General features: G+C 40.5%; 1 protein-coding gene across 2 annotated transcripts; it reads left to right on the top strand.

Annotated features, from left to right (window-relative positions):
* The first annotated feature begins 342 nt into the window (after nucleotides 1-342).
* Nucleotides 343-25,443, top strand: iffo2b (intermediate filament family orphan 2b). Of its 2 annotated transcripts, none has more exons than XM_088422894.1 (8): nucleotides 343-1,100; nucleotides 16,063-16,123; nucleotides 17,455-17,550; nucleotides 19,185-19,355; nucleotides 20,230-20,372; nucleotides 20,931-21,114; nucleotides 21,187-21,285; nucleotides 22,386-25,443. In XM_088422894.1, the coding sequence occupies exons 1-8, from the start codon at nucleotides 631-633 to the stop codon at nucleotides 22,617-22,619; spliced, it is 1,458 nt and encodes a 485-aa protein (XP_088279020.1). In that variant the 5' UTR covers nucleotides 343-630; the 3' UTR covers nucleotides 22,620-25,443. The 2 variants fall into 2 exon arrangements, with proteins under 2 accessions (XP_088279020.1, XP_088279019.1); XM_088422893.1 differs by having other exon boundaries at nucleotides 20,901-21,114.
* The last annotated feature ends 109 nt before the right edge of the window (nucleotides 25,444-25,552 follow it).

Below are 25,552 nucleotides of genomic sequence, written 5' to 3'. Positions count from 1 at the left end.
TCCGCGGTGGTTAACGTAGAAAGGTTATATCATTCAACTGATATTTCACGCAGGTTAACAAATTAATCTGAAAAACGAAAAAAAAAATGCAAAAAGGGAAAAGCAAAGCGTAAACATGGAAGCCTATAAGCCTAGAGTATTACAATTATTTTTAGGTAAACTATTTTAAAAAAAGAGGAGCGCTAAAGTAAAGGGTTGTCAGATTTCAAATTAATAAAAACAAAGAGGGTGAACACATATCCAATCCCGTGGTATCAGACAGGAAGTGACCCGAGTTTGAGAGGGACGGAAAAGGGGGGGTGTGGCCTGGACGTGCGCGCGCGCGCGCATGTGTGATCGCGTTTACAGTACAGTATATATATGTATTTTCTAGCAGAGTGCAACATGATCCTCACACGCCGCTCAGAGGAGAGGATAAACCGGCCTCTGACGTGCTGTGGTGGCCGCTTTTAGTGCACGGCACACAGCTTAAGAAGGAGAATGTGGCCGGCAGTTGTGTGACGCCTCTTCACGCTATCAAGACGGGGAGCAGTGGAGCTTGTCTGCGTCAAATGTGTTGACCCTCCTTTGGAAGGTGATGCTGATGATGCCATCGGTGCCTCTTATTTGACTTATTTTTTCCCCCTCGACATGAGTTCGCTATTCTTCCCCGATGATGCACCCTCTCCATCCGTCCGCGCGCCCCCAGCGGGCACCAGCGCCCTGCGGAACGACCTGGGCTCCAACATCCACGTCCTCAAAACCCTCAACTTGCGCTTCCGATGCTTCCTGGCCAAGGTCCACGAACTGGAGCGGCGGAACAGGCTGCTGGAGAGCCAACTGCAGCAAGCCCTGCAGAGGCCGCATCATCGCGGGCTCTATGGCCGAGACGTGGCAGTGCAGACGGACGGCGGGGCCGAATCCAGGCTGCCCGGCACCATCTGGTCCTTCACCCATGTGCGCAGGCAAGGAGAACGTCTGGAGACTCTATGCGGGCCCGGGGTGTCGTGGACGCACCCAGACGGGGTCGGAGTGCAGATAGACACTATCACGCCGGAGTTGAGGGCGCTCTACAACGTGCTGGCTAAAGTGAAGAGGGAGAGGGACGAGTATAAAAGAAGGTGAGTGAATGACACACCATTGAATGCACTGACAGGCATCATCCAAAGCATACCACATCGTGTGCTATTTGAGGGATCTATCGAACTGTGGAGATGGGTTATGATCCAAAGCATACCACATCGTTTGATTATTGAGAAGAACAGTTAAGTCACCGGGTGCACTTGCCAATTAAAAAAAGTGCTTCCCTCAAATAGATGCACTCATCCCCCCTTCGGGAAATACCCACACTCAAAGCAAGTAGTAACAGCCTATAGTCCAAAGCATACTCCATCACGTACTGTATTATCTATTTCTATCAGTTATATTTGGTTTGAGGAACTTGTTTCATGGTCAGATATAACCAAGTCTGAACTTTTTGTCCACGATTCCCAAAGATATGTTTGTTACAAACACAACATTTCGCATTCTCTGTCATCAATTAAGAATTTCCTTCCCTTATGAGCATCCCAGACTAAGCCGACATCACCTCCGGCCCATTTGGCACGGGCCTGCCGGGAAGCGGGCCAAATACGTCTTGTGTCCGTGCTGTGCATGTTTGCCGCCGTGATTCAAACAGTGAGGCATTTCAACAGTCTGTGAGGTCAGCGATGACCAACGCTAACTTCCCTTGTAAGACTTTGACTCACTGACACAGAATGTGAGCATAAGCCAACCCCCTTCCTATTTTCCCCCTTATGGGAAACAGAATCCTGCCCAGACCACTCCCTGAGTTCCATGAAATTTTGCGCTAACTGTAGTCGTTCCCTTATGACCGTAGACACTGTGCCGACATCCACTTGAGATAAACAAACACCTCACTCAAATCAATGCCTACATTTATCTAAACAAACAAGGAACAGGAAACAAACCAAACGTTTAATGGAGAGGAACTATTTCCTCAAATAGTGTATCCTTTTCATTTATACTGCATCAAGTTAAGAACAACAAGAACCCTCTGTGCCTTTCAGGAAAAAATATGACAATTTATTTCACTTCATAGACATGATTGCTCTTGCTCGTGGACATTAAGGAGTTAATTACGGAACCCATTAATACTAATTACCAAGATAAAGGTAAAGATAAAGGGGATGAAGAAGAAGAAGAACAGGAAGTTATTGACCTCATAGTTGTTAACAGACAGCTCCAGCCTCTAGTTTACTCATGAACTATTGTTGTAGCATCGTGTGTAAGTGACTTTAAGGACACCATTACAAATGTAATGTAAAGCATAACATTATACACGTATCATTATAAGTAAGAATACGCTTGATATAAAAATGACAATCTGCCCATCAAAACTCGGCTTATGTGGCTGACAGATCGAACTTCCGCGAATGGTGTTGAATAAAAAAACGTCTAATTTTTAAGTTGCCGTTTACAGGACGCACCTCGTTTTGGGGAAAAAAAGTGTGAATTATGGTATATGTACCATCCCCTCAAAAAGTATTGTTCACTCTCAGGCACTATTAATAACTCAATTTGATAACATTTTCCTTTCAGCGATCTCTAAAGCATCAAAAAATGGATCTTTACATTTTTTGTCAAGAGAAAATCACTCAAAGCATGCATGCTGCGTCTAGTTGAGAAAAAAATAAATGCCTTTCAAATAGACACCTCCATTCCACCCATTGAAGAGGGGAACACTTTTTTATTACTGTTAATTACCATCATTCAAAGCAATTCTCTCAAATACGCCTGCACTATAGCCCTAGGATAGTCCTTTTTATAATTTTATTTTCAATCCAATGAACCTTGACACCCCAGTAGTAGTTCATATAATTCCAAATGTGTTTTTCTTTCCATAAAGAAAAGGTGCAAGAGCCTGCCGCTTTCCAGAAGCCAACAATGTGTCCTCTCTGCTTTGTTTCTTCACTGCCACCTAAATCTTCTTTACCGCCGTCACGTTTTAGCCTTCACTCCCAAGAGACCCCCCACCTCTTCCCATTCCATAGCGGTCCCTCTGCTCCCAGCTCTTTGTGCTCAGCCATTCCTTCCTCCTTCACTGAATCCCGTGTCATGCGGGCTGCTTTGGGAGACATCCTCCATCCCATTGCCATGCCCCCGCCCCGGCGATTTATGAAAGCTTCGCTATGCGCGACGCACAGTAGGCATAGGATGGATTGCCCGTCAGGGCTGCTTCGACTTGCATTCGCGCTTTGACGTACAAACCTGTTTACTTTTGTGGCTTTCCGTTGCCTTGAAAACGTGAAGCACACTCACGGAACACAACATTAGCTACGCGAAGACTCTCAGGCTGATGTTGCAGTCAGGGATTTTACCTTCCACATCGGATGGCGCAGGGAAGAAAGCGGAGCAATTTAGCATCATCAGCCGATGTTCTGTTTTGTTTGTGAGGTGCCGTTTCGGGCGAAGGGGTCTTTAACAGATGCAATCATTTACACATGGATGAGCGTTATAAGGATTGGGTTTTACATTGGAATTTGCTTTTATTTTGTTTCGCCTTATACTGTACGTGTGTGGGTTTCTGTACGGCTGTACTTGTGAGAACCGTACCAACATAGTGAGGACATTTTGGAGAAGTGGGGACATTTAGGCCGCTCCTCACTTATTCAGACCTGTTTGTGAGGGTCAAGATTTGCATTTAGAGCATAGGTTTGAATTGGAGCAGGGTTGAGGTTAGGGTAGGGGTTAAGGTTAGGCAAGAATAGGGTTAGGAGCTAGGAAATGCATTACGTCAAACTTGTGTGTGTGTTTAGCAAGTTTAGTGCAAGTTTCTTTTTTTTTTTAACATTTTTTTGCATAAGACACATCGGTTAAATACCTTTTGCGCCTCCCCGCTCGTCACCCCAACTATAAATGAGATTATTATATAAAGAAATGTATACAGGTTAAAGGTTATTCTAAAACTGAAAAATTTAACCAAGTCCATCAAAGTGTCTGGGAAAAAAAAAGATGCCAATCCTTATTTTAATAGCAATTAAACTTCAAATGGCAAAAACAAAGCCTTTTTCCTGGGGTCATCTGTGCCAGGGCCCCGCCCCACTATTTGAGACCATATGGTTGCATGCAAGGAACAAACAAGCTCTTTAAGTATTGCATAAATAAGTAAAATAAGTCACAGTTCGATGTAGTATGTGGCTTTCAGCGATACTGAGATGAATAAGTAAACACTGCAGCTCATTTATTAAATTAATTACCAATTGAAAACTGTACATTTTCACTATATAGTAATTTATTAACAGAAAAGTTAGCTTTAGTCACTTACATTTTTCCCTCGTTTTTATTTTATTTTGTTGACATTCACTATAATGACCTTGACATAAACATTAACAAGTTAATTACTAAGATTGGTTGAACATTCTGACCCTTTCATCTGTCTCTATTATGATTTATGTAGCTGCACATGGGATGTGGTGACCCCAAGATACGCTGCAAAGCCTGTCCACTGCATTTGCGTTTTGCTACATTGCATGCTATATGCTAGCATCTCACTGGTAAAATAATATACAGTATGAATTGAATTGACATTTATCTGACTGTATCGCTTGCATTATACCGAGCAGCCAGGACAGGGACCTCATGTTTTCTTTTGCTACGTCAACTCTATACTCGTGCACGTGTCAAGCCACAGTAGCAGGAGAGTTGTAACCTACACGATTTTTTTAGAGGGCTGACAACAAAGGCGCTGATTTACGACACTCAAATGGAACAGCACATGCTAGCCACACGAGCAAATAACCACTGACACAAATGAAACGTGTACGGAGCATGTGTGACATTGTGCACGTTCCGTGTTAGTTTGTTGACATCACTGTGAAATGTCACACTTAGCGGTCACTGAATTTAAGACGCAGACGGCATATGGGTGCCTTTGAAAAAGTCTTGGCACAGATGAAGACTTTATGTGACAATCAAAATCCGACATCACTATGGAACTTTAAAATGATATGATTCATTACAAATGTATTTTTGGTCTTTTATGTACTGTATGTCTATACATACATACATCTTAGGACTGCAAAATTAAAAAGGGGGAGGGAAAACGTGTGCCTCGAAACTTAGGGGACTTGTTTTTTCAGGACTACCATAATGTTGCTTATTGATTTAAAAGAGCTATCAGCATTTTCTTTTAGGTTAAATGTCTTTTTTTTTTGTTACGCCTGAGCAAGAATCCCATTGTTTGTAATATGGACAACATGATAGACATACTGTAGATAGACATAGTTAAGATGTTCTTTTTTTTGTATCACAGCAATCTGTACTGTCAAATGTAGATTCTCAATATTCTATCACACACTTTTTATCCAGCCGTCATCACTTTCTATGGCGAACTTCATACATTTTCATCTTCATACATACGTTTTTCAAACTAATGTAGAAAACACCTGCCTGCTGTATTAAAAAAATGTGAGATGGTAAAATATCGTAAATAGTGGTGAACCGTAGGTTCTGCCCGTTGCATGCCTCCTGGGTATTTTCTGCCTGCATGAATTATTGAACATGGCTGATTTTAGCTGCGCATGTGTTTGGATCAATATGAGGGAATTGAGCGAAGAAATTCATTTCCCGTTCTTTCAAGAGGTTAAAGTTGAGCATCTTTGAAAAAAAGATTAGGCTGACTGGGAACATGATCTCAATTTGATGTTGCTGCCACCATGCTAATAATCCAGGCTATTCTATTTAGGAAAGGGATTTTCTCTTAAGCCTTCACCTTGCATTAGAGGTTTCAAACTCCATCCCTCCTGGAGCACTTCGTGTTTGGTACAAAGCTAAGCTCAGGTCCTGAAAACAACTGCATTCAGCAACAATGCACTATTGACGAAACGTTAAATCACTACTAGCGCATATTCGGGCATGCTCACATTTCGACCGCCAGCTTTGCAAGTATGATTAAGTACTGTTGTAAGACACAACATACATTTACTGTGCGATTTGTGCATACTGTATTTCTACAGCTTGATGAGGTGTGGCGGCCAGAAGGCTCCCGCTCACTTAAAATCCAGAAATGTATTTTTGGCTTGTGTGAAAGTTAATGTGCATTTTGATGGGCTGTAATTTGCAAGATTGCTACATTGTGCAGCCGCGATCCAAGCTTTTCAGGACAGAAGCGAATGTATTTCGTGTGGCTGTGACAGGTCAAGGACGCAGCTCACGAGGGCAGCGTGACAATCGACAACATATCACCGCTTTGCTCTCAGTACAAAACAAAAGAAAATTGCTTCATACTCTAAATCACAGTGACAGACTTGAATCTAGCGGAGATGGGAAAATCAAATCCAGAAAGTAAAAACCCTGCCATCGTTCGGCTTTAGTCACATGTGCTGTCGCTTAACAGAAACGGTAACAAGCTTATTTGACTGCAGGTCGATTAGAAGCAAACAGTAGTAGTCTTACTAATGTGGCACCTCAAAACCTTGTTTCTTGATAAGAACATCAGGGCCTGCAGTTTTTCCATTTCATCGCTAAATGTGCGCCTGGTGTGTGGGTGTGCGTCACTGACTAATATATTTCTGATTGTCCAGTTCAATCGTACTTGCGTGTCACGGGCCTTAGATGAGTTGCACATTAGCCTGTGAATGTGTGAAAAGGTTAAACCTCCCAAACAAGCTAATCTGTCTGCGCTAATGACCGGCATTGAACCACATGTTGCGACATTAACAAGCGTAACTTGGCCATCATAGTTCATTCATGCATATTCATAATCATTCATAGACCTATATACTGTATATATATATATATATATATTTTTTTTATATGGTAATAAACTCAATTCCTAGACAATATTATTCACACAGGGACATTAAACAGTCAGCACATTTGAATGTTGCTAAAAACCAGCACATAAAGAGTCTCTCATGCATTAAAGCAGGATATTCCTGCGTGGAAAAAAAATAAAACAACTCATCAACTCAGTTCCAAAGCATGATTATTTTTCCAGTGGCAGGAACATGATAGGGATAGCTACAGAGCCCATTTTAAATCTTTTGCTTACCAAAACATAACCACTTACAGAGGCATGTAAAGAGTACAGTACTCCCCTTGTTATATGTAAAAAATAGCTTGGATGAGGAGCTTCAACAACTGAGGTTGGGAGTGTTTAGGGAGTTTGAAATGTTTCGGGGCATGTTTTGATAATTCAAACATAATGTTTGCAGTACCACTCGTAATCTCTGACATGTATAAACAATTTGATCGCAGTTGTATTGGTGTAAATGGAGAAATGTCATCTGTGATGTATGAAAACACTAAAAAGAAGTTTGTGGGTGCAAACACACAACAATTTGGTTTATGGTAAACATCAGCTATATACAGCTCCTAAGTCCTTAATCATAGACTTAATACTCATTTAATACGCTGTGCTCAGACGCGTTCGCGTGTGAATGCTGTTGACATCCCAATGGTTGCATGTGTTGACGCTGCATGCTTATTTCTAAAACTGTCATTGTAAAAGAGTGTTTTCTGCGAGAGATGCTGCAGCGCAAGGCGTGGCTGTGATTTTGTTTGGCCTGGTGTCATTGCACAATTGTGTGTGTGTGTGTGTGTGTTGGGTGTGAGAGAAAGGCTCCCCAGGCTTTACATGCAATCTTGATTAGATTTTGCCTCAAACTACAGCAGATGTTCATTTTTCTCAGGGGTGTTTGCAAAGTTTCACACAGAGAAGGATGAAGTGCTGTCACCTCCTGTCTGTGTTGTGATAGGGATTTTAAAAGTTTTGACAAGGTTTAAAACGGAATTATTGGCAAGTAATAGCGGGAAATATAACGTCATGGCATTTGTAGTTGACACTTGACAGGGGTTGACACAATAAAAAGTGATCATTTTGGAGATGCAAGGACTCCGCCTGACACCACCAATATGAACCTGTGGCGAGAAAGCAAAGTGTGGAGAGTCTCTGTCAACCAATTGCACAGGTGCAATCAGCAATCGCCCCAATTAATCACTGTCGAAAGTTTCTCAAAACATCCTCACTTTCTCCTTTATTATCACTCGTTTCCTCTCTGCAGCAATTCATCTCATCCTTGACAATCATGCCACGCTTTGTTGTCCATTTAAAAAAAAGAACACAGAACAATACACTGTATGCAAAGCCTCAAAACCTTATACAGTGTGGATTTTTTTTCCTTTTTCTTCATGTCAGTAGACCCCACACCCAGCAATTAATTAATTACTAAAGTAAAAATAATTCTGTTGGTCCATCGTGACAGGCAGAACAATTGAATGGTTGTGGCAGGAGATAAATGATTAACCTACTATGTGTATCATATTTTTTTATATTTTTGTCATGTTCGGTAAAATGAATACATTTTGGGAAACGCTTTTAGACTATTCAGGTATACATTACCTAATAAAGTGGCCCCCGGTCCTTCTCATAGGAACACACTGTACTTTGTGATGGATTGACATAACTGTGGTCACGAGGGGCAAACATCTCCTAAATGGAGTTGCCGTTGCCATGTGAAGTCATCTACAGGTGTGTGTGTTAATGTGTGTGTGTGCCACAAAAGATGTTTGCGCAGTAACCGTGCTATTTGCTCGTACACACCCATACGATTGATGCCAGACATGAGCATCTTTCTCTTCTTTTCTCGAGCCCAAGCTGAATGAGGCTGGGCATACAATACAGGTCCTTTCCTGTTTGCACTTTAAATTTGAAAGAACGTCGTAAATTCCCGTCAAAGGAAGAAACCCTCCCTTCCCGTCCCCAAACTTGATCTTTCATGCTGGAGCATGATAAGAGTACGTAATGTGTTCAAAAGTGCATCGACTGTGGTTTGAAGTTACCTAAAAAGCAAACCGATTTCCTTTCCAGGTTTTAAAAGTTACTGTTTTAATGCTAACTTTATTAACTTTAATAATGGCTAAACGTTGACTGTAAATAAAGCATTAGCTCATTCGTCTGTGTGGTGTTCATGTCCCTACAATGATGATGATTCAATAGTAGTTTAAAAGGGTGTGTTGGAGATAATTACCAAAACACACCTTACTGGACGTGTTTTAGCGCACTCAAGCTAACACTCACGGTGTCCCCCCAGGGCCAAAAATATGTTATTAAAGGAATAGAAAGGAGTGGGAGATTGGAGATCTGATTGGAAGAGTTTAATGACGATGCGTGTGTTTTCCGTGTTTTTAATCAAGCCATACTGTGTGTGGTAGCGCACGGTCAATAACACGAATTGTATTTTTATTTGGGGCTAAACTGGTCATTTGAGTGAGAACAATTTTAAAATATAAATACACTAAGATTAATGGAAACGTTGTTAGTTAGCACAACAAAGCAAGAAAGTTGTTTGTGCCAGAACAGTTGGATTGTTTTTTTTTTACTTATATTATATCTTTAAGTTTGGGGACTGTAAAAGAGATAATTATTTCTGTAAACTCTGATTTCTTTGTTGAATTTATTGTAAGGTCAATTTTCACGTTAGTAAAACCCAAGATATTTCACTGAAATGCTCAACTTAAATTTTTTTAACTTATTTGAACCAATCATTATAACATTGCGATACTTTTTTCCCCAGGCTTAGTTGCTGTTATAATGTGTGACATCATTTGCCTCCAAGCAGTTCACTTTATTCATCAAAAAACATTCTTAGGAAACGGCATGGTGAAATTAATGACGCACCTATTCAACCAAAGGGCGTTTAAGACATGTAATTGCAAGTAATTACTGTCAATACAATAATTGCATGCCCATATTAAGAAACGTTTCAGGAGTCTCAAAATCAAAATTAAACAAATAAACCAACATAGAGACAAAGATGCGGATCCTGGGTACCCAAAACCTGCGTCCATACTGCCATTTGTCTTTGCTTGTGCAATTTGCGGACAGGTAGTAACCCCTCCCGCCATCGCTGAAAGTAATCCCATCTAAACACTGTCTAGACTTAGTGAAAGAACATAACGCCGAATAAAGAGATGTGCACTTCCTGCGCACGTGATTGACGTGATTGAGGGCCAGTGGTCCTCGCAGACACACGATGGTGATAGCGGCGGACAGCACTGTAAATGCAGGGAGAAAAGCCCGCCCCCACCTCACAGCCGCATGAGGGCTCACTGGACATCCTCATCCATCCCATTAGTATGCGTCTCTCTGAGGATGATATAGATCGCAGCGAGTCTTGACACGTAATCGATGACCCACTTCTGTCAGGGAAAACCTTACAGCGCTCCCTGCGTTCGTCACAAAAAGCCAACTAAGAACTGAGATGAATTGTGCTATTAAAGCACACTTGTTTTCAGATAACGTCCTGTTTCTCATTGTCCTCATGAGTATCATGATGATAGAATGATGCCGTGCGGGTTTTCAGGAGATTTGTTTGAGAGAATGCCATTTGATTTCTTGTGGATTTTCAGAGGTTTCTTTTTCAATTTAGATCAATTGTGTTAGCTTGGCAGACCAAAAAAAAATAAAAAATACATACAACAAGAAAACAGTGGCTTTAGTCACTTATTTTCTTTATTAGATGCAATTGGAACCATTTACCTTCTGCTGTTTTTGAGACTATTTCCATGTACAGGCAGCAACCTGTAAATTTAACTCTCAGGAGGAATGGAGTCAATTGCAAAATAATTAGAAAACATTCAAATAAAACACTGTTCCTCCTGTCTGTCCCAGACTTGCTCAAATGCGGGGTGTTCTTGAGTTTAGCTTGGCAAAGTCCTTCGCTATGGCTCACCACATGAGCAACTTTGTTGCAATCATTAGCTATGGCTACACTCATAACTGGGTGCTTTGCATTTATCTGGTTGGCTAAACTGGAGCTGCTTCTGTGGTAAGCAAGATCATTTTTTCTCCTTACTATACAAAGTTTTCCATGCTGAGACTTTATCATTTTTAATCCTCGTATTTGTTGATTGGTATATCAATATTTATTGAATTTTAAGTATTGATTAAAATTATGCTTTCAGTGTTTTTGCCCCAATTATTAGTATATATGATTTTTGGAGGTCACGTGTGACTAAAATGCTGCGTACTTACTGATTGGCTTTTCTGTTTTATTGTTCTATCATTGTTGTCTCAAACTTTTTATTTTTATTCACCAACAGATTCACTTTTCAGCTATACACAAGTTTAGAAAATAAAAATTGTGAATTGGATGCCCCTTCATAATAAACCGGAGCAATTTCCCTCAAACAGGCCGCTGTCAATTTAGTGCAAAACAGCGATATAAAATAAAATGCTGCATTAGCTCCCCTGACTCCCCTCTATGATATGAAATTCACATCCTAGTAGAATTAGATCTTGCATGTACAGACATTTTATACGCTGTTTTGGCGCACGTTTTATAGTTTAAATAGGGAGTTGTCCGAAAGAATGATCCACAACCACACCTCTGTGTATGTGTGTTTCACAACAGATATGCCATTGTCCTTTAAACATCAGGATGTTAGATAAGTGTTCACTAATAGCGCACTGCAGATATCATCAAGTGAATGCATCATATGGCATGTCATGTAAAATAGGTGAGTACTCATCAGTTTGACAGTGACAAAGCATAAGTGGCATTTGATGATTGAGAACATCAAGGTAATTGCCAAATAAAAAGTAGCACGCCTAAGAACATCAGGTTTAGATGTGCACGCTTTGCCAAGAAGTGTGTTATCGTCCCATGGGAAAATGATGTAGTGCAAATGTTACTCCAGACACACACGCATAGACGCATGTAGTAGGGGGAGTATTCCTTGCTGGAATGTTGCTGCTGGCTGGAACGCTCTGTGGAAAAAATGCTTTTCCCATTTGAAACGCATTCTTGAAAAACCCTTATGACACATTTTGTACCTCGATGTTGTTACAGCTATTTTACACACTGACTCAGAGAAATTGAGCTACTGTACATTTTAAAGGCTAACAAATCTTTGCATGAAAAACATCCAGAAGTACCATACTTGAAAAATATTATTGTATAACAACAACAACCAAGTGTCTTTTAGGACACTCAAAGTCAGGATTTCAACATAACAATGGTACCTCAGCATAGATAAAAATAGTAAAAATATCATTTGAATGTACAGTACAGGTCAAAGGTTTGGACATCTCATTCAATGCGTTTTCTTCATTTTCATGACTATTGACATGACACTCTCAATGAAGGCATCAAAAGTAGGAATGAACACGTTTAATTCTGAACTTTCCCCCCCAAAAAAGGTGAAATGACTGAAAAAGTTTGTATTTTTTTCCAAAATAGCCACCTTTTTCTCCAATTACGGCTTCGTGCACTCTTGGCGTTCTCTCAACGATCTTCAAGAGGTAGTCACCTAAAACGGTTTTCATTGCACACATCAGGGTTAATTAGTGGAATTTGTGCTTTATCAAAGGGGTTGGGACCATGAGTTGAGATCTGCGAAAACCAGGTCAATAAACAGCTGACTGACTGCACTAATGGAAAACAGTTAAAATATTTTTAGTATACAACTGGCATGACCCAATCATCTAACTAAAGAAAAGCGAGAGGCCATCATTAGTTTTTTATAATTACATTTATACTATACAGTATTGTGTTATATAATACAGCCGCTTGCTTATTGCTATATTTCATCGTTCTGATTCATATTATGTGTGGCTCTATTTTAATTGTCACCCAGACACATAGTAGCACACAGATGCTGATTTACTGAAGGCAAGTGACAGAGAATATGAGCTGCGGATGGTAAGACAGGCTCTGAGCATTCTGCTGATCTTCGTCCTTGTAAGGAGACTCCACATAGACGAGACAAAGTACTGCTGAGAGAGTGACAACTCAACAAACCTTGCAGGTCATTTTGACCTAAACAGATAGAGAAGTTGGGCTTTTTTCAATTGGCCAAAAGGGACAGACACTTGGGAGTATTAGATCCTGGAGCTACCCGTAAAATGTCTCATCGTTACCCCGCATCACAACTCGAGATGAGCAGAATGAGCCCCAAAGAACTAAGGACTTTTTGAGGGTAGTAATGTCATCAGCAGGTATACTCGGTCCTTGGAACTCAGAGGAGACATTTTCCAAAGTATTACAAATAAATAATGGTCATCCAAATGTTTGGGCAATTTAGACTCGGAGATTTAGGCAATTTAATCCCCACAATTTAATGATGGCCCTGGCCGGAATTTAGACACTTGCTCAACATTGTTGAAACAAATAAAAGTCCTCCAGAATTTTTGAGTTTCTGACATCAAACATTTCGAAAATAGTTCCTACAGGCCCCCCTAAAAAGAGCTGCAGAGTTTCCCCCAGCATATACCACTGATAATTATGAATAATAATATTAATTCCCGGCCGCCATGCACATTCCCCACCCATGTCGATTAACCGTGAATAGTAATCACTGGATGTTGTTTGTCAACCTGAATATTTTCCTAATCCGCCCCTGACAGCAAGGCTTAGCAAGTTTTCTAAGGGAAGCCCCTGATATCTGATTCTGTAAAAGATTGTTGAAGGTGAAATTTAGACAATAGTTTCCATGGTTCCAAAACACAAAGTTAGTGCAGAAATTCCTAATTCCAAAGGAATGTTTTTGCAATAAAAACTTTGATGGTAATTCCTATGATTCAGACACTAAATGGTCAATAAGAATATCCAGTAAGCAGATGCAGCAACACAGATCAGTAAACGTGAGTTTGACTTTCCAAGCAGGGTCCTTTTTCAACCCCGAAAACTTATACGGGAACTAAAGTTAGGCAACAGTTCCCGTTGAGCAAACACACAATGGTCAACAATGATGTCGAGTTTAGCTGTCATAACTTCTGAACCAGTCAAGCCCTCTGAATAGTTATTAACACTAAGGAAATTGCACATACATTTAATGGGAAGGATTGTCTATCAAACCCTGCAACAAAGGTTCCGGAAATTTGAAGAGTGTTACCCCATCACAAGAAGAGCTCAATAAATTACACTGGGAGTAAACTTTAGGCCCCTTTGACCTCCGCTACTTGAAAATTCTCGGTACATTATTTCCTGGAAGTTAAAGGCTTCTGTGGACATTGTTGTGTTGTGTTCGCAATGTCTCTGGAAGGTTTATGTAGAACATCAATCTCCCAGATTTTTTTTTCCAGGAACTAATTCACGTACTTGCCCTTAAGTAGTCAAAGCTTCAAGGTAAAATTCCTGCAGTCAAACTCCATAGTCCAGACTGAGTGATACATGACATAGTAAACAGGCCAAGATTTATTGGTTCAGGCTGTTTTCCCTTCTGTCCGTTGAGCGTCTTAAATGCGTTACTTGGGGATCACAGACAGGATTAAAAAACTAAATGTTGGCTTTGTTGTCCTGTGATGTCATGAAGTCAGCAGACCTTAGCTAAAGTCCTGAGGCAGACTCAGGGAGGGAGGGTGGTGCTTTTTTGGGCTCCATAAAGCAGCACTGCCAGCATTTTTTTTTTTTTTTAAGAAGAAGAAAGCTTTGCACTCTGCCACGGAAGATTTTTCCTTGATTAGACAGAGCACATTGAAATGGGAACAAGGCGAAGGTTTGTGGAGAAAGTGAATAGCCACTGACACATCTTGTGTGGGCAAAAGTGACTTCCCAGCGTGTTGCTGTCGTCTCTCCATGGCGAAATGGCGATGGGTTTGTTCCAGAAATCGATGGTGGTCTTCATTGGGGTTTTTAAATGGATCGTTTCAATTTGAGTTTGTTTGAATTGATACATATTTCATTTAGGTTTCATTAGTGAAGTTAGAAATTCAGTTAGAAATTGCAGATACAATACGATAAAAATCATCCAATGGCCACTTGTTGCTAGGCTGAGTTCATTGTTCGTATTTGCCCCAACAGAAAAAAAAGCTATAATACAAAATAATGATGTATTAAAGGTCGGCCCAAAAAATCGAATCACAAAAAAATGGTCTTTTTACGATTCAGAATCGATATAAATCGATATTGTAGCGGTGTTTGTTACTAGCTATCCTTACCCCTCCTCCCGACTCTGTTTTTATTGCCGTCACACCACCATTAAAATAATAATATTCAATCACTGATTAAGGACATTAAGAAACAATGACACTGTCATCATATGATCTGACATAAGTCTGCAGTATTAGCCGTGAACTGGGTTGTATTCGAATCTCTCAATAAACTTCTTATCAACCCATAAAAGCTGACATATATCAAGAAGAATGATGGGTGTGAAATGACTTTTTATATTTTACTCACAGAATTTTCAATAATGGGCCATCAAGTCACTGAGGTTTATAATACTTAATTTAATAACTGGGCGTCTTTGTAGGCTTCCAAAACTTCATGGTCACGTGTGACCTACTACACAACTGGCTCAATGAAGCCTTTGTCCATTCTCAACCTCCATATCTTCATGTGTGACTCAGCCCGGGAGCTCACATCACACAGCATTGTAATATGATGCAGTCCACTGCCCAAAGCCACAAGTATGCTGCAGGCTATGGCCGCCGTGCTGCAGTTGATGAGTGATGGGAGGTGTCAAGGCAGGCGAAAAGAGACAAGCGCTGCCAATTTTAGCACGCAGCCACCATGAGGTCTGCAATGTTATTTTTAGGTAGCGTATAACTGCCGGTCAATGTCTCAGTGCATCATAAAGTATGGACCGCAGCTTGAAAGAAACCTGCTGCCCTCAAAGTATCTGCTAGTGACGGTGCAGGCCTGAAACACTCTGCGTTCACCACCGGGCCTCACCTCTGCTAGGACCCATTTTCCAGGAAATCCGCAGACTACGTAGCTTCTAGGATCTCTGGGATACACAGACCTTTCCACCACAATAAGGTGATGGCTCAAGGGGGGGAATTATTAAAAATAGCTTCACATTATTCAGTCAATTCAATTTCTTGTAGTTGAGCTAGCACAAAAAGAATCAGGGGTGTTTTTAAAAGCTCAGATATCCTCTTGCAGATGATCACATGTTCATGAGGCCTTAACAGTTGTTGTGAAAAGTCTTAAATCACCTTCGCTGAGGCAATGGGGTGTGTCAAAGGTATTGTGTAATCAGAGACAGCATTATTAACCAGACATTACCGCTGTCTAGTCGTCCTCGGGGGACCCGGCCATGGATAGTGACCCACCTTTGTATTTGTGTTCACAGATGGGAAGATGAGCTGTGCAAACGCGAGCAGCTGGAGTCTGTGGTGGAATCTCTGCACCAGGTTGGGAAAAAAAAAAAAAAATGTTTATTTCACAAGCATATCAGTGCATAACATCAAGAACTGTGTAATAAATCACTGTCAAAACATTTGGAACAAGCACATTAAACAGACTCCATATAACTTGAACAATGAACAAAAGAAAAACAAAAACTGCTTTTGCCATCAACAGAATGAAATCTAACACGACTGAGACAGTCAACATAAAATTAAAAGCATCAAAAATAACATCATTATTTATCTACAGTAGCACACTACGTTGTGGCTCCTTAAATAAAACCTAAAACATCGGAATTGTTAATTTTAATGTTAATTTTCTAGGGGAGTGAGCTACATTTCCAACGTGACTCAAACTCCACAAGGTAAATATAGTGGGAAATGATTAAGCAATCGTATTTTAATAATAATGATTTAACAAAATAAAATGGTAACATTTTGATCTAAAGCGCAGGGAATCTTTGAGTGTCTGGCTTGCTGTGAGCTAGCATTCTACTTGGTGACCAAGAAATGGAAAGCTAACATTTATGGTGCGAAAACAATAAATATGACACCAGTTTCAAAACATTCACACAAAGATATGAATCGTTTTAGCAAAAAATGCAGAAAATCATAAACGTGTGTCTGTCTATATAAGCTAGTAGGGTTCTTTCTGACTGATAAACTGGATGCTAACATTTAGGGTTGGGAAAAAATAAAACAAATGCTCTATCTGCCTTTTGACTCTGTTTAACATGATCTCTCTTGTGCTAGGCCTACACAAGGTTTTACAAGAAAAAGAAAATACATGGTAAACTCATATGGAGGCAAAAGTCCAAGTTCCGATGATGCTGTTAGCATAGCGGCCATTTTCTGCGTTTTCTTCCAACTATGTTGCATAATTGCATGACTGGTGGTCATCAAAAATAGGTTGATTCTATCAGGGCATTAACCTTTTAGCACACAGAAGGATGTGTTGCTGTACGGGAAACTTGGTGAGGAACATTCAGTGGAAAGTCTCCTAATTTAGTCTAGTGGATGGAGATTACCATGTCACAGATATTCATCCACCTCTGGTATAATACTCAAATTGTTTAAAATACAGTATGTGAATCTCTTTTTTTTTAAACGCTTGTATTGGTAACGGTTTACCTGAAATTTGAACCCCGAACCTCAAAACTATGAGACCCTAACCACGACTCAGCCGTCCTGCCCAACACAAAATTACGTTTTTAGAAACAAACAGTGAGGAAAATCGATGGCTTGATGAAAACCATTGTAATCGTCATCAAAATAATGTCGCAAATAATGATGCACAACGGTATCGTTAATTATTGAATTCCCTGACATTCACTCAGCGTGCCAAAGAATCATCGGAGATCCAGGATGACCTGAACGACAAGGTGGAGAAACTAAAGGCGGAGCTGGTGGTCTTCAAGAGCCTCATGAGCGACGTAAGTACCCGCCATGTGACTGGACCGTCACTGCCGTACTTCTGTTGTTGCGCCGCGTGAAACCGGGAAACGCTTCCGTCTTCAAAAGAATGTGGAGGCAGAAATCCAAGACATTTTCCTTTGAAAGAAGCGATGTAGATCTCCGAAGCCCCCTTCCTGTTCTGTGTGGTGCTTGTATTGTTCCTTGCCAGCTGTGCTTCCCAGTGATATACAGGGTTGAAGTATTGCGCCGGGCCGCTCCCGCCGTTTGCTTGCTCAGGGCTAAATCGGCTTAAAAGCTTTTATTGTTCATCTCGCTTGCTGTAAATGAAAGACTTTTATTCTATTCTTTGTCATTTTTAAACAAAAATATCTATTTTCTGTGCTTGACCTCATCCCGCAATGTCAATCCAGAGAAAGGTAGGTAGGAAGGAAAACGTTGGTGGTGTTGTTGTAGAGGTCTTGTATGTACTGATTCTTAGGCTTTGTAACAATCGTTGGTGGTCGTGTTCAAGATTTTTTCGACTGTGTCCAAAGAACTAACCCAATCAGCTTTGGTGTGACCAATCGAATCATTTCCATACCAAATACTTTAGTTGTGAAATTTCAAATATTATTAAAAAAAAAAAAAATCAAAGGTGTTAACTGTCAAAATCATCTGTGCCCATTGATTTTCATCATAGGGTGCAAAAAATGAAATATGCAAAGGCCATTTTGAAATTCTTTGATATACTGCTACATCAGAGCATTTAAGACAAAAAATAATGTTTTGGGATTTTTGGCCTGGACAGGAGCCTTATAGCCTGCAAAAATACTGTAGCAAGCCTTTTTTGCCCGAAGAAACCATTATCTTTATTGACGATGAGGAGAATTTCACAATTTTATCTGTGATAAGTAGCATTTAGTCAATATATTATTAGTGCTAGTATTTGTAATAGTGGTATAGTATTATTTAGGATCCGACGGATTAATTGGTTGCCCGATTATGGCCCTTCAAACATTGGCCAAAAATAAATGGTTAGCTGGCTGATATTTGTCAAAAGTTGTGCAAGGAATTGAGCTCCATGTCACCACTTTACACACAATCGATGGCCACTAGATAATTGACAGTGGCCCGCAAATGGCCCCTGCACCATATTTTGGCCTGTTCTAAATAGTGATTAAATGTTGACGCCATGACACGTTCGCATTAGATGGCGTAGAAAGAAATCCTTTTAAGAAGTAGTTTTACATGTTTTGTGCATGGTGCCCCATTTCTGGATATAGCGATGTATCTAAACACGCTTCATTGACAAATGACTACTTTCATTTAAGACAGGCCTTTTGCTCCATCTTACGGCATGATAGCAGGCAAATAGTTGTTTCCACAGGAAACACAAATTGATGAATTTATGAAAAGTGAAAGAAATGTATTATATAGAGCTTTGAAAAAAAATATTTCAAGAGTGTCAAAGGGCTTGACAGAATAGTGAACTTGATCTCATCTGAAACACCCATTCTGCATTTGTAAGTATTTGATCTTCACCACAGTATATTTTAACATCAATCAAAGACTCGCAGTGAATGAAGTACAATTGTACCTAAATGATAAGCAAACTTTGAATCACCCCACTTTAAATGGAGTTCACACTCAAGTGTTTCTCCTTTGCACATAGCAAATGTCTGACTTGGACTCCAAGATTCAAGAGAAAGCCCGGAAGGTGGACATGGATATCTGCAGACGCATCGATATCACGGCCAAGCTGTGCGACGTGGCGCAGCAGCGCAACTCCGAGGACATGTCCAAGATGTTCAACGCCGGCCAGGCCAGGTCGCTTCCAGAGAGGGTGGGTATCCCGTGAATTGTAACTGTTGAAAATTCGGTGACCCCATCCCCTCTCCAAAAAAAAAAAATAATAAATCAAAACAAACAAACATCATCAAAATAACCTTGCACTTGAGTACCAAAGAAGTAGCTCTTAGTTTCAATGTGCTCAATAATCATATTCTGGAACCTTGCAACAAGCTAGCATACAGCTGTTATCAAGTTAGCATTTGATCAGTAATCATAAAACTCGTAAACCACATGAAAAACTGTTGAATGCTTGTAAATATGCCTCATTGCTTTTGTATTCTGGTGTCTTCTTAATATAATAATGGACAAATAGCACCTGAGTCCAGCCCGAGATCAAATCATTTATCAATTTGCATCAATTCTCTTAATCTTCCAATTTATAGCATGTTAGCAAAGCAACATCTCAGTTACCCTAAGCGGTGCGTCTCAATTATTTGCAAATTTTGCACATTTTACAGCCCCTGACTCGTGGCAGTAATTATAAATATGATCGTTGTCAATGAAAATTATACAAATATACCGAAAATTAATTGTTAAGTCAATAAATGAAAGTGCATGTAAAAATGATCTGGAACATTAACACTGGAGCACCAGTATCGTCAACATTTTAACCTAAAAAAATGGTATAAAAGACTGCAATTTTTTTTTAAATCACATTAATCATTTATGTGATTGAGAAAAAGATTATAGCAATTGAGAAAAACTTGTAACTTCCGCGCAGACATTGAATGCTACTGCACCACCTGGTGCCATGGATGTGCAATTACACTTCTCATGGCAACAGCCCCCCCCCCCCCCCCCTTTGAGAAGAACTGCCCTGATGGCATGCATTTGACAATATTATTAATGTTTGTGTGTCTTTTTAGGCGGGCGCCTCCGTAGGCTGCAAAAAGAAAGAGCGCAAGGCCGTATCTGACGAAGATGTTTCCGAGATGGACGCAGATCCCAGCCCGCTGGAGGAGGACACACTCAACATCACGGATGAGATGAAGCGCATGCTAAACCAGTTGTAAGTGTGACTTTCCCACTCCCACACCCAGCACTGCCATGTGATCGCCTCTGCACCAAGACAGTTGAGGTTTTGTGATAGGGCTGCTGGATTTGTTGACTACAATCTAGTCGCTCGACGCCCTCTAGCGTTGCCATGGAGTATTGCGCCTTCACTTGACAACCTGTTTCTTTCATCTTTGTTGGTCTGAATGCAAAATCCTAGAACTTAAATATAAAAACCACATTAAAACACAGCGAAGGTATCAGCATGATAGAAAATAGATGGATAGTTAAGTAGCAGCTGTATTGGCAGTCGTTTTGAACTTTATAGTCTCTTCATGTGATCTTTTTTTAAATTTATAATGGAAAACTAACCATTGCTAAAACTGGATAAGGGCTCTCAGTGCTGACTCATCTTTTCTAACACTGCTTTTACTAATCATGAGCATCGCTCCATTTCTTCTACGCATGTCTTTCTTTGCTTAATCTTGCTTTACTAGTTTTCTCTCTTCCTTTTTCCCCCTCTCTGTCTCTCCATCTCATGCAGACACTGTTCAGATAACTCCTGTGTTGCCAGGCGCGAGACCTTCGACCTGGACGACGACTGCGACAGTCTGACGTGGGAGGAGAACGAGGAGACGCTGCTGCTGTGGGAGGACTTCGCCAACTACAACGTGCCGTGCGGCGCCGTGACGACGGCGTCCGTACCGCCCTGCGCCAACGCGCATCCTAACGACGGGGGCGGCGAGGGCACCGAACCAGTGAGCGCCTTCCGTTCTTAAGGTAGATCGTGGATGATGGATCAGTCTAAACTCCCTGCTGTTCTCGCCAAGGACTCCCAAGACAGAAGTCTCGGCAGCCTCATTGACGAAACAGAGTCACTTTTTAAAAACAGGGAGAAGGAGTACCAAAAGACTATCGGGCAGATCGAGGTACGGTGAACCTCTGCATATTCCATGTTACGATTCTCACATTCAGCGACAGTACTCACAGTTTTTAAAAGCAGAGTAGTAATTCTTATCAAGAAAATACAGTGGGCCCCCGTGTTACGAGATTAATCCGGTTGGGCTCGTAAGGCGAATTCACCGCATGGCGGGCCATCCAAACCTATGTTAAATAGCTAATGTGTTTAGAACCCAAGGTAAAAACATCAAAATTGTATACACATATTCAAAATTGGTACCAAAATAGTATAGTAAGTGCTATGTATATATAATATATATGTATACTTTTTTTTATTGAAGTAGGGCTCCAGCTATCAAGTATTTTTGGTAGAAAATTTTAATAGAGTAATCAGATAGAAATTTAAAAAAAAATTGAAATAGATCATTCAAGTTAGCCAGGTTTGTTAAAAAGTGATCAGTAGGAATCGCAACTTTTTCAGGCTGTCAGCATCAAACAATGCACTCATTTACGTCTATCACGCCAGCGCATATGGAGCACTCGACTGATGCTAGCTAGCAGCTAATTTATGATAGACGCAGTTATAATGGTGCCTGAGCTACTGGTAAACACTTGCAACAGGTGTTGTATTTCATCGTTAATGTCAGAGTGATGACGTGTTTTGTTAGCGCCCTGAATCGGCGATTGGAAGCGATTTCAGAATAACAATGCGTTGTTTGTATATCTGGAGCAACGGTTGCAATCGAAAGACTAGTCAAGTTGTTACGTTGAGACATGCCGCAGGGGACAGTTTCAAAATAAGAGCACACAGACATTTCTGTCCATAGATTAATAGATAAACTAAGCTTACATTTGTACCATGGGCTAAAAAGCTAAATTGCCTATAGATGCTTCAAGATGGCAGCACTGTATGAAGCTCTTCAACACACTTCAACCAAGTGGCCACAAGATCGCGGCAAAGAAATGCTTTGATATTAGACAGGACTTGTTGTGACTTTAATAGCTTAACACAGGGTCAATGTGTTATAAAACAAGAAACACTATGTACATTAAAGCAAGATGATTATTTTTTATATTAGAAACAACCGATAATTTGATTCATGCAAGAGATCCTCCTTTGGTGATTCAGATGGAGCTTGCCACGGCAAAGAGCGACATGAACCGCCACCTGCACGAGTACATGGAGATGTGCAGCATGAAGCGAGGCCTGGACGTACAGATGGAGACTTGCCGGCGCATGATCAAAGGCGGCGGGAGCTCGCCGTCCTTTAGCTCCGCCGCCAGCAGCGACTCAGGGAACACGGACGAGATCCAGGACGAGATCTCGGACAAGGACGTCGACGCCGAAGTCCCCGTCAGTTGATGAGCCTTTGGGGACGTGGCGGTTTGTGTCGATAACCTCAAAAAGAAACTACAAACGCTCACTGAGGTCGGCTCAGAATTTTGGTGCTGTCGTAACTATTTTGGTTAGTCGGTGGTGAGGGTTGTCGGAGAAAGGGGTGCTCTTTTCCGATTGGACTAGTTGCTCGGGGGCGAGAGGGAACGAACAAACTCTTAGGAATCGCTTGACAGTGAAGGCATCGGGTTGAAGCTCAGCTCAGGTCCTGTTTAGAGTTTCCATAATTTCTCCATGCTGGCATATATTTTTTTACAGGTATTAATCAATCATATTAGGTCAAGTAAAGACTAAATTGAGACTAAAGACTAAATTGTTCATAGGTGTGAACATAAGTCGAAATGTCAGCTAAAAGGTCAGCTAGGCTCAAGGTCCCCTGCAACCCAAATGCAGGCAAGTAGATGAATGAAACGGATGCATGCAGAGCGCAAGTAAAATCAAAGTCAAGATGTGAAAAGGCCAAACTGACAGGAACGAAGAAGGAAGAGAAAATGTCTTGTTTCATGTACTGCTGGAATTAGAAAGTGTAACGTTTGAACAAAGATTTGCCCCATTTTCACGTCGCACCCAAATGTACAACTTTGGCGATTTCCGACTATTCGCAAACTTAGCATCAAAGCGTCACTTAGCATCCACCATTTTGTACTGGGAAAAAAAACAGGTAGATAGTATGAAAGTGGTTTGTAACTTTAACTTTATATTCAGGGTTGCTGTTCAAAAAGTTATAAGCTTTCAGATGAGGGTTTCGGGTTGACCCTTTTTGGAGTTTTGATGTCTTAAGAAATATTTAAAGACTTCGTACTCACCCTGTTCACTTACAATGAGCATTTCACATGCATGTTGAAAAAGTTGTCCAACTTGTTATCCGACATACTATTATCTGACCTTTGTTTCTCTTTCTGGAGATCAGATACTACTCATATGACAGCATTTCAAAGGGGTCAAGACCTGAGATCACATTGGGGTCAAGACCTGAGATCACATTTGCTCGTGTTTCGAGACTTGTTTGAGACCCCCATGTTAAGATTTAGGTGCGTGACTGAATCCCGTCTGGAAATTTAAGCCCATATTTCCCAGCAGTGTGATTCAAGATGATAAGAGTCCATTTGCATCAGACGCCAAACAGATCTGGCAGATGCTGCTGCTGACCGCCATATTTAGGATTGTGGAACATTTTAATAGTTGTTGCCAGGAGGTTTTGATATTGCAAAGAAGGAAAAGAGCACAGCCTTTTTTCTTTTTTTTTTTAAAAGCATCAGTGCACTACTGAAGTTCTATGCAATGGAGTTGGCCTTGCATATAGATGAGCTTCTTTCCTTAAACCAATACAATTAGCCTTCTAACCAAAGCAGGTGTTTTTTCTATAGCGCATACGCTTTTCTTCAGGTTTGTCTGTGTGTCTTTCAGTAGCATTTCAAACATTTAGCGTTTTTCCTTCGAGTATCTGCCTTATATGGACAAGCAAGCAGGAAGCACATTGTTTGCATCCTGATGTAAAAACCCAATTTCCAGCCTTGCGCAGCACACTGATACACGTTTCCAAACAAAATATTCCCCCATGACACAAATACATATGAATCCAACCAAACGAAGCCCTCGAACCTCTAAAGCAAAAAAAACCAAAGGACATATGAGGTCCGGTCCAAAATCGCCTTCATTTTCTTTTTTCTTCAACTTGCTTATGTGTGTGTTACGTTGCAATGCGATACTTTTTGTGTACAGTACATCGCAGACCCCAGAGGCCTTTTAGCAAAAACAGTGGACCCTCCAAAGTGGAAGAGAAGTTAACCACAGTATAACACAAGCAAAACCGCATTTTTGGAGTCCGGTTTGACTATTGAGGCATTTAAGTCCAAATTGTACGACTTTTGTGGAGTTCCACATTAGAGCATCCACTGTACATGACAACACTGTTTTTCAGTGCTAACGCCATTAGTTTAGCGTCAAGATGATACGACGCACGGGGACAGATGTGATGTTTCCATGGCCTGTTTGTGTTCTAATGTATAAAGTGAAATAATTTCCAATTAAGTAGAATGCTGATAAAATGCCTTTTCAGCATGTTTGTACTGGGGAAAAAGGAGTATTTTTTGTAGCATATTTTAGAAACGTTGCCATTTAAACAAAATGGTGTTGATGCTAATCATATGGAGATTTTTTTTTTTTTTTTGTATTTACTTTTGCCATAACGTGACAGGAATGTAATTCGCTTATGGAGATAACTACCGTGGATTTTGTTGTGACGAGAGTGAGCATCACTTGCAGTAGATACACTGAACATCATATACGCACTGTATATGTTGATGTATGCATGTACGAGAATGTTCTACGTTTTGATCGTTTTATTTTAGGTTTATGTCCGGCAACAACAAAAACAAGCTGATTTCTAACAAGGCTTTTGATTTATGGAGTTTCGCATTAAAGCTGTGCAAATGTATCACTGTTAAAACTTCAAAAGCAGGGATGCGGGCTCAATGTGCAAGGATGTGAATATTTCATACAAAAAATGGTTTTTATACTAGACTTTTTTAACATGGTTGTTGGTGTGTGTGTGCCCATCAGCTTGTTTATAATCAGCATTTTCTTTCAATGACCTCTGATTTCGGAGTTGGTTCAAGTTGCGTACATGTGAGAGAATGTACTGGGGTTCTTTAACATTATTTCCATCCATTTTTTTTTTTTTTTTTTTTAATGACAATAAGCATTAACGTATTCATGTGGGTCTGGGGCATAAATAATGAATGTACTCAACCGATGTTGGGGCAAGTTGAATAAACAGTGAGGGGGTAAATTTTGTCACCCGTGTCTTATTGCGTGACTAATGAAAGGCCATCAAAATGGCTCTCAGGAAATATTGTTGAATTACCTAATAACCTTCAACTGTACCAATTGATGAAACG

This window comes from Hippichthys cyanospilos, chromosome 9 (genome assembly GCF_059441005.1).
Source record: "Hippichthys cyanospilos isolate Australia breed blue-spotted pipefish chromosome 9, RoL_Hcya_1.0, whole genome shotgun sequence".
Classification (NCBI taxonomy): domain Eukaryota; kingdom Metazoa; phylum Chordata; class Actinopteri; order Syngnathiformes; family Syngnathidae; genus Hippichthys; species Hippichthys cyanospilos.
This window is presented reverse-complemented; position numbering and strand designations above follow the sequence as displayed.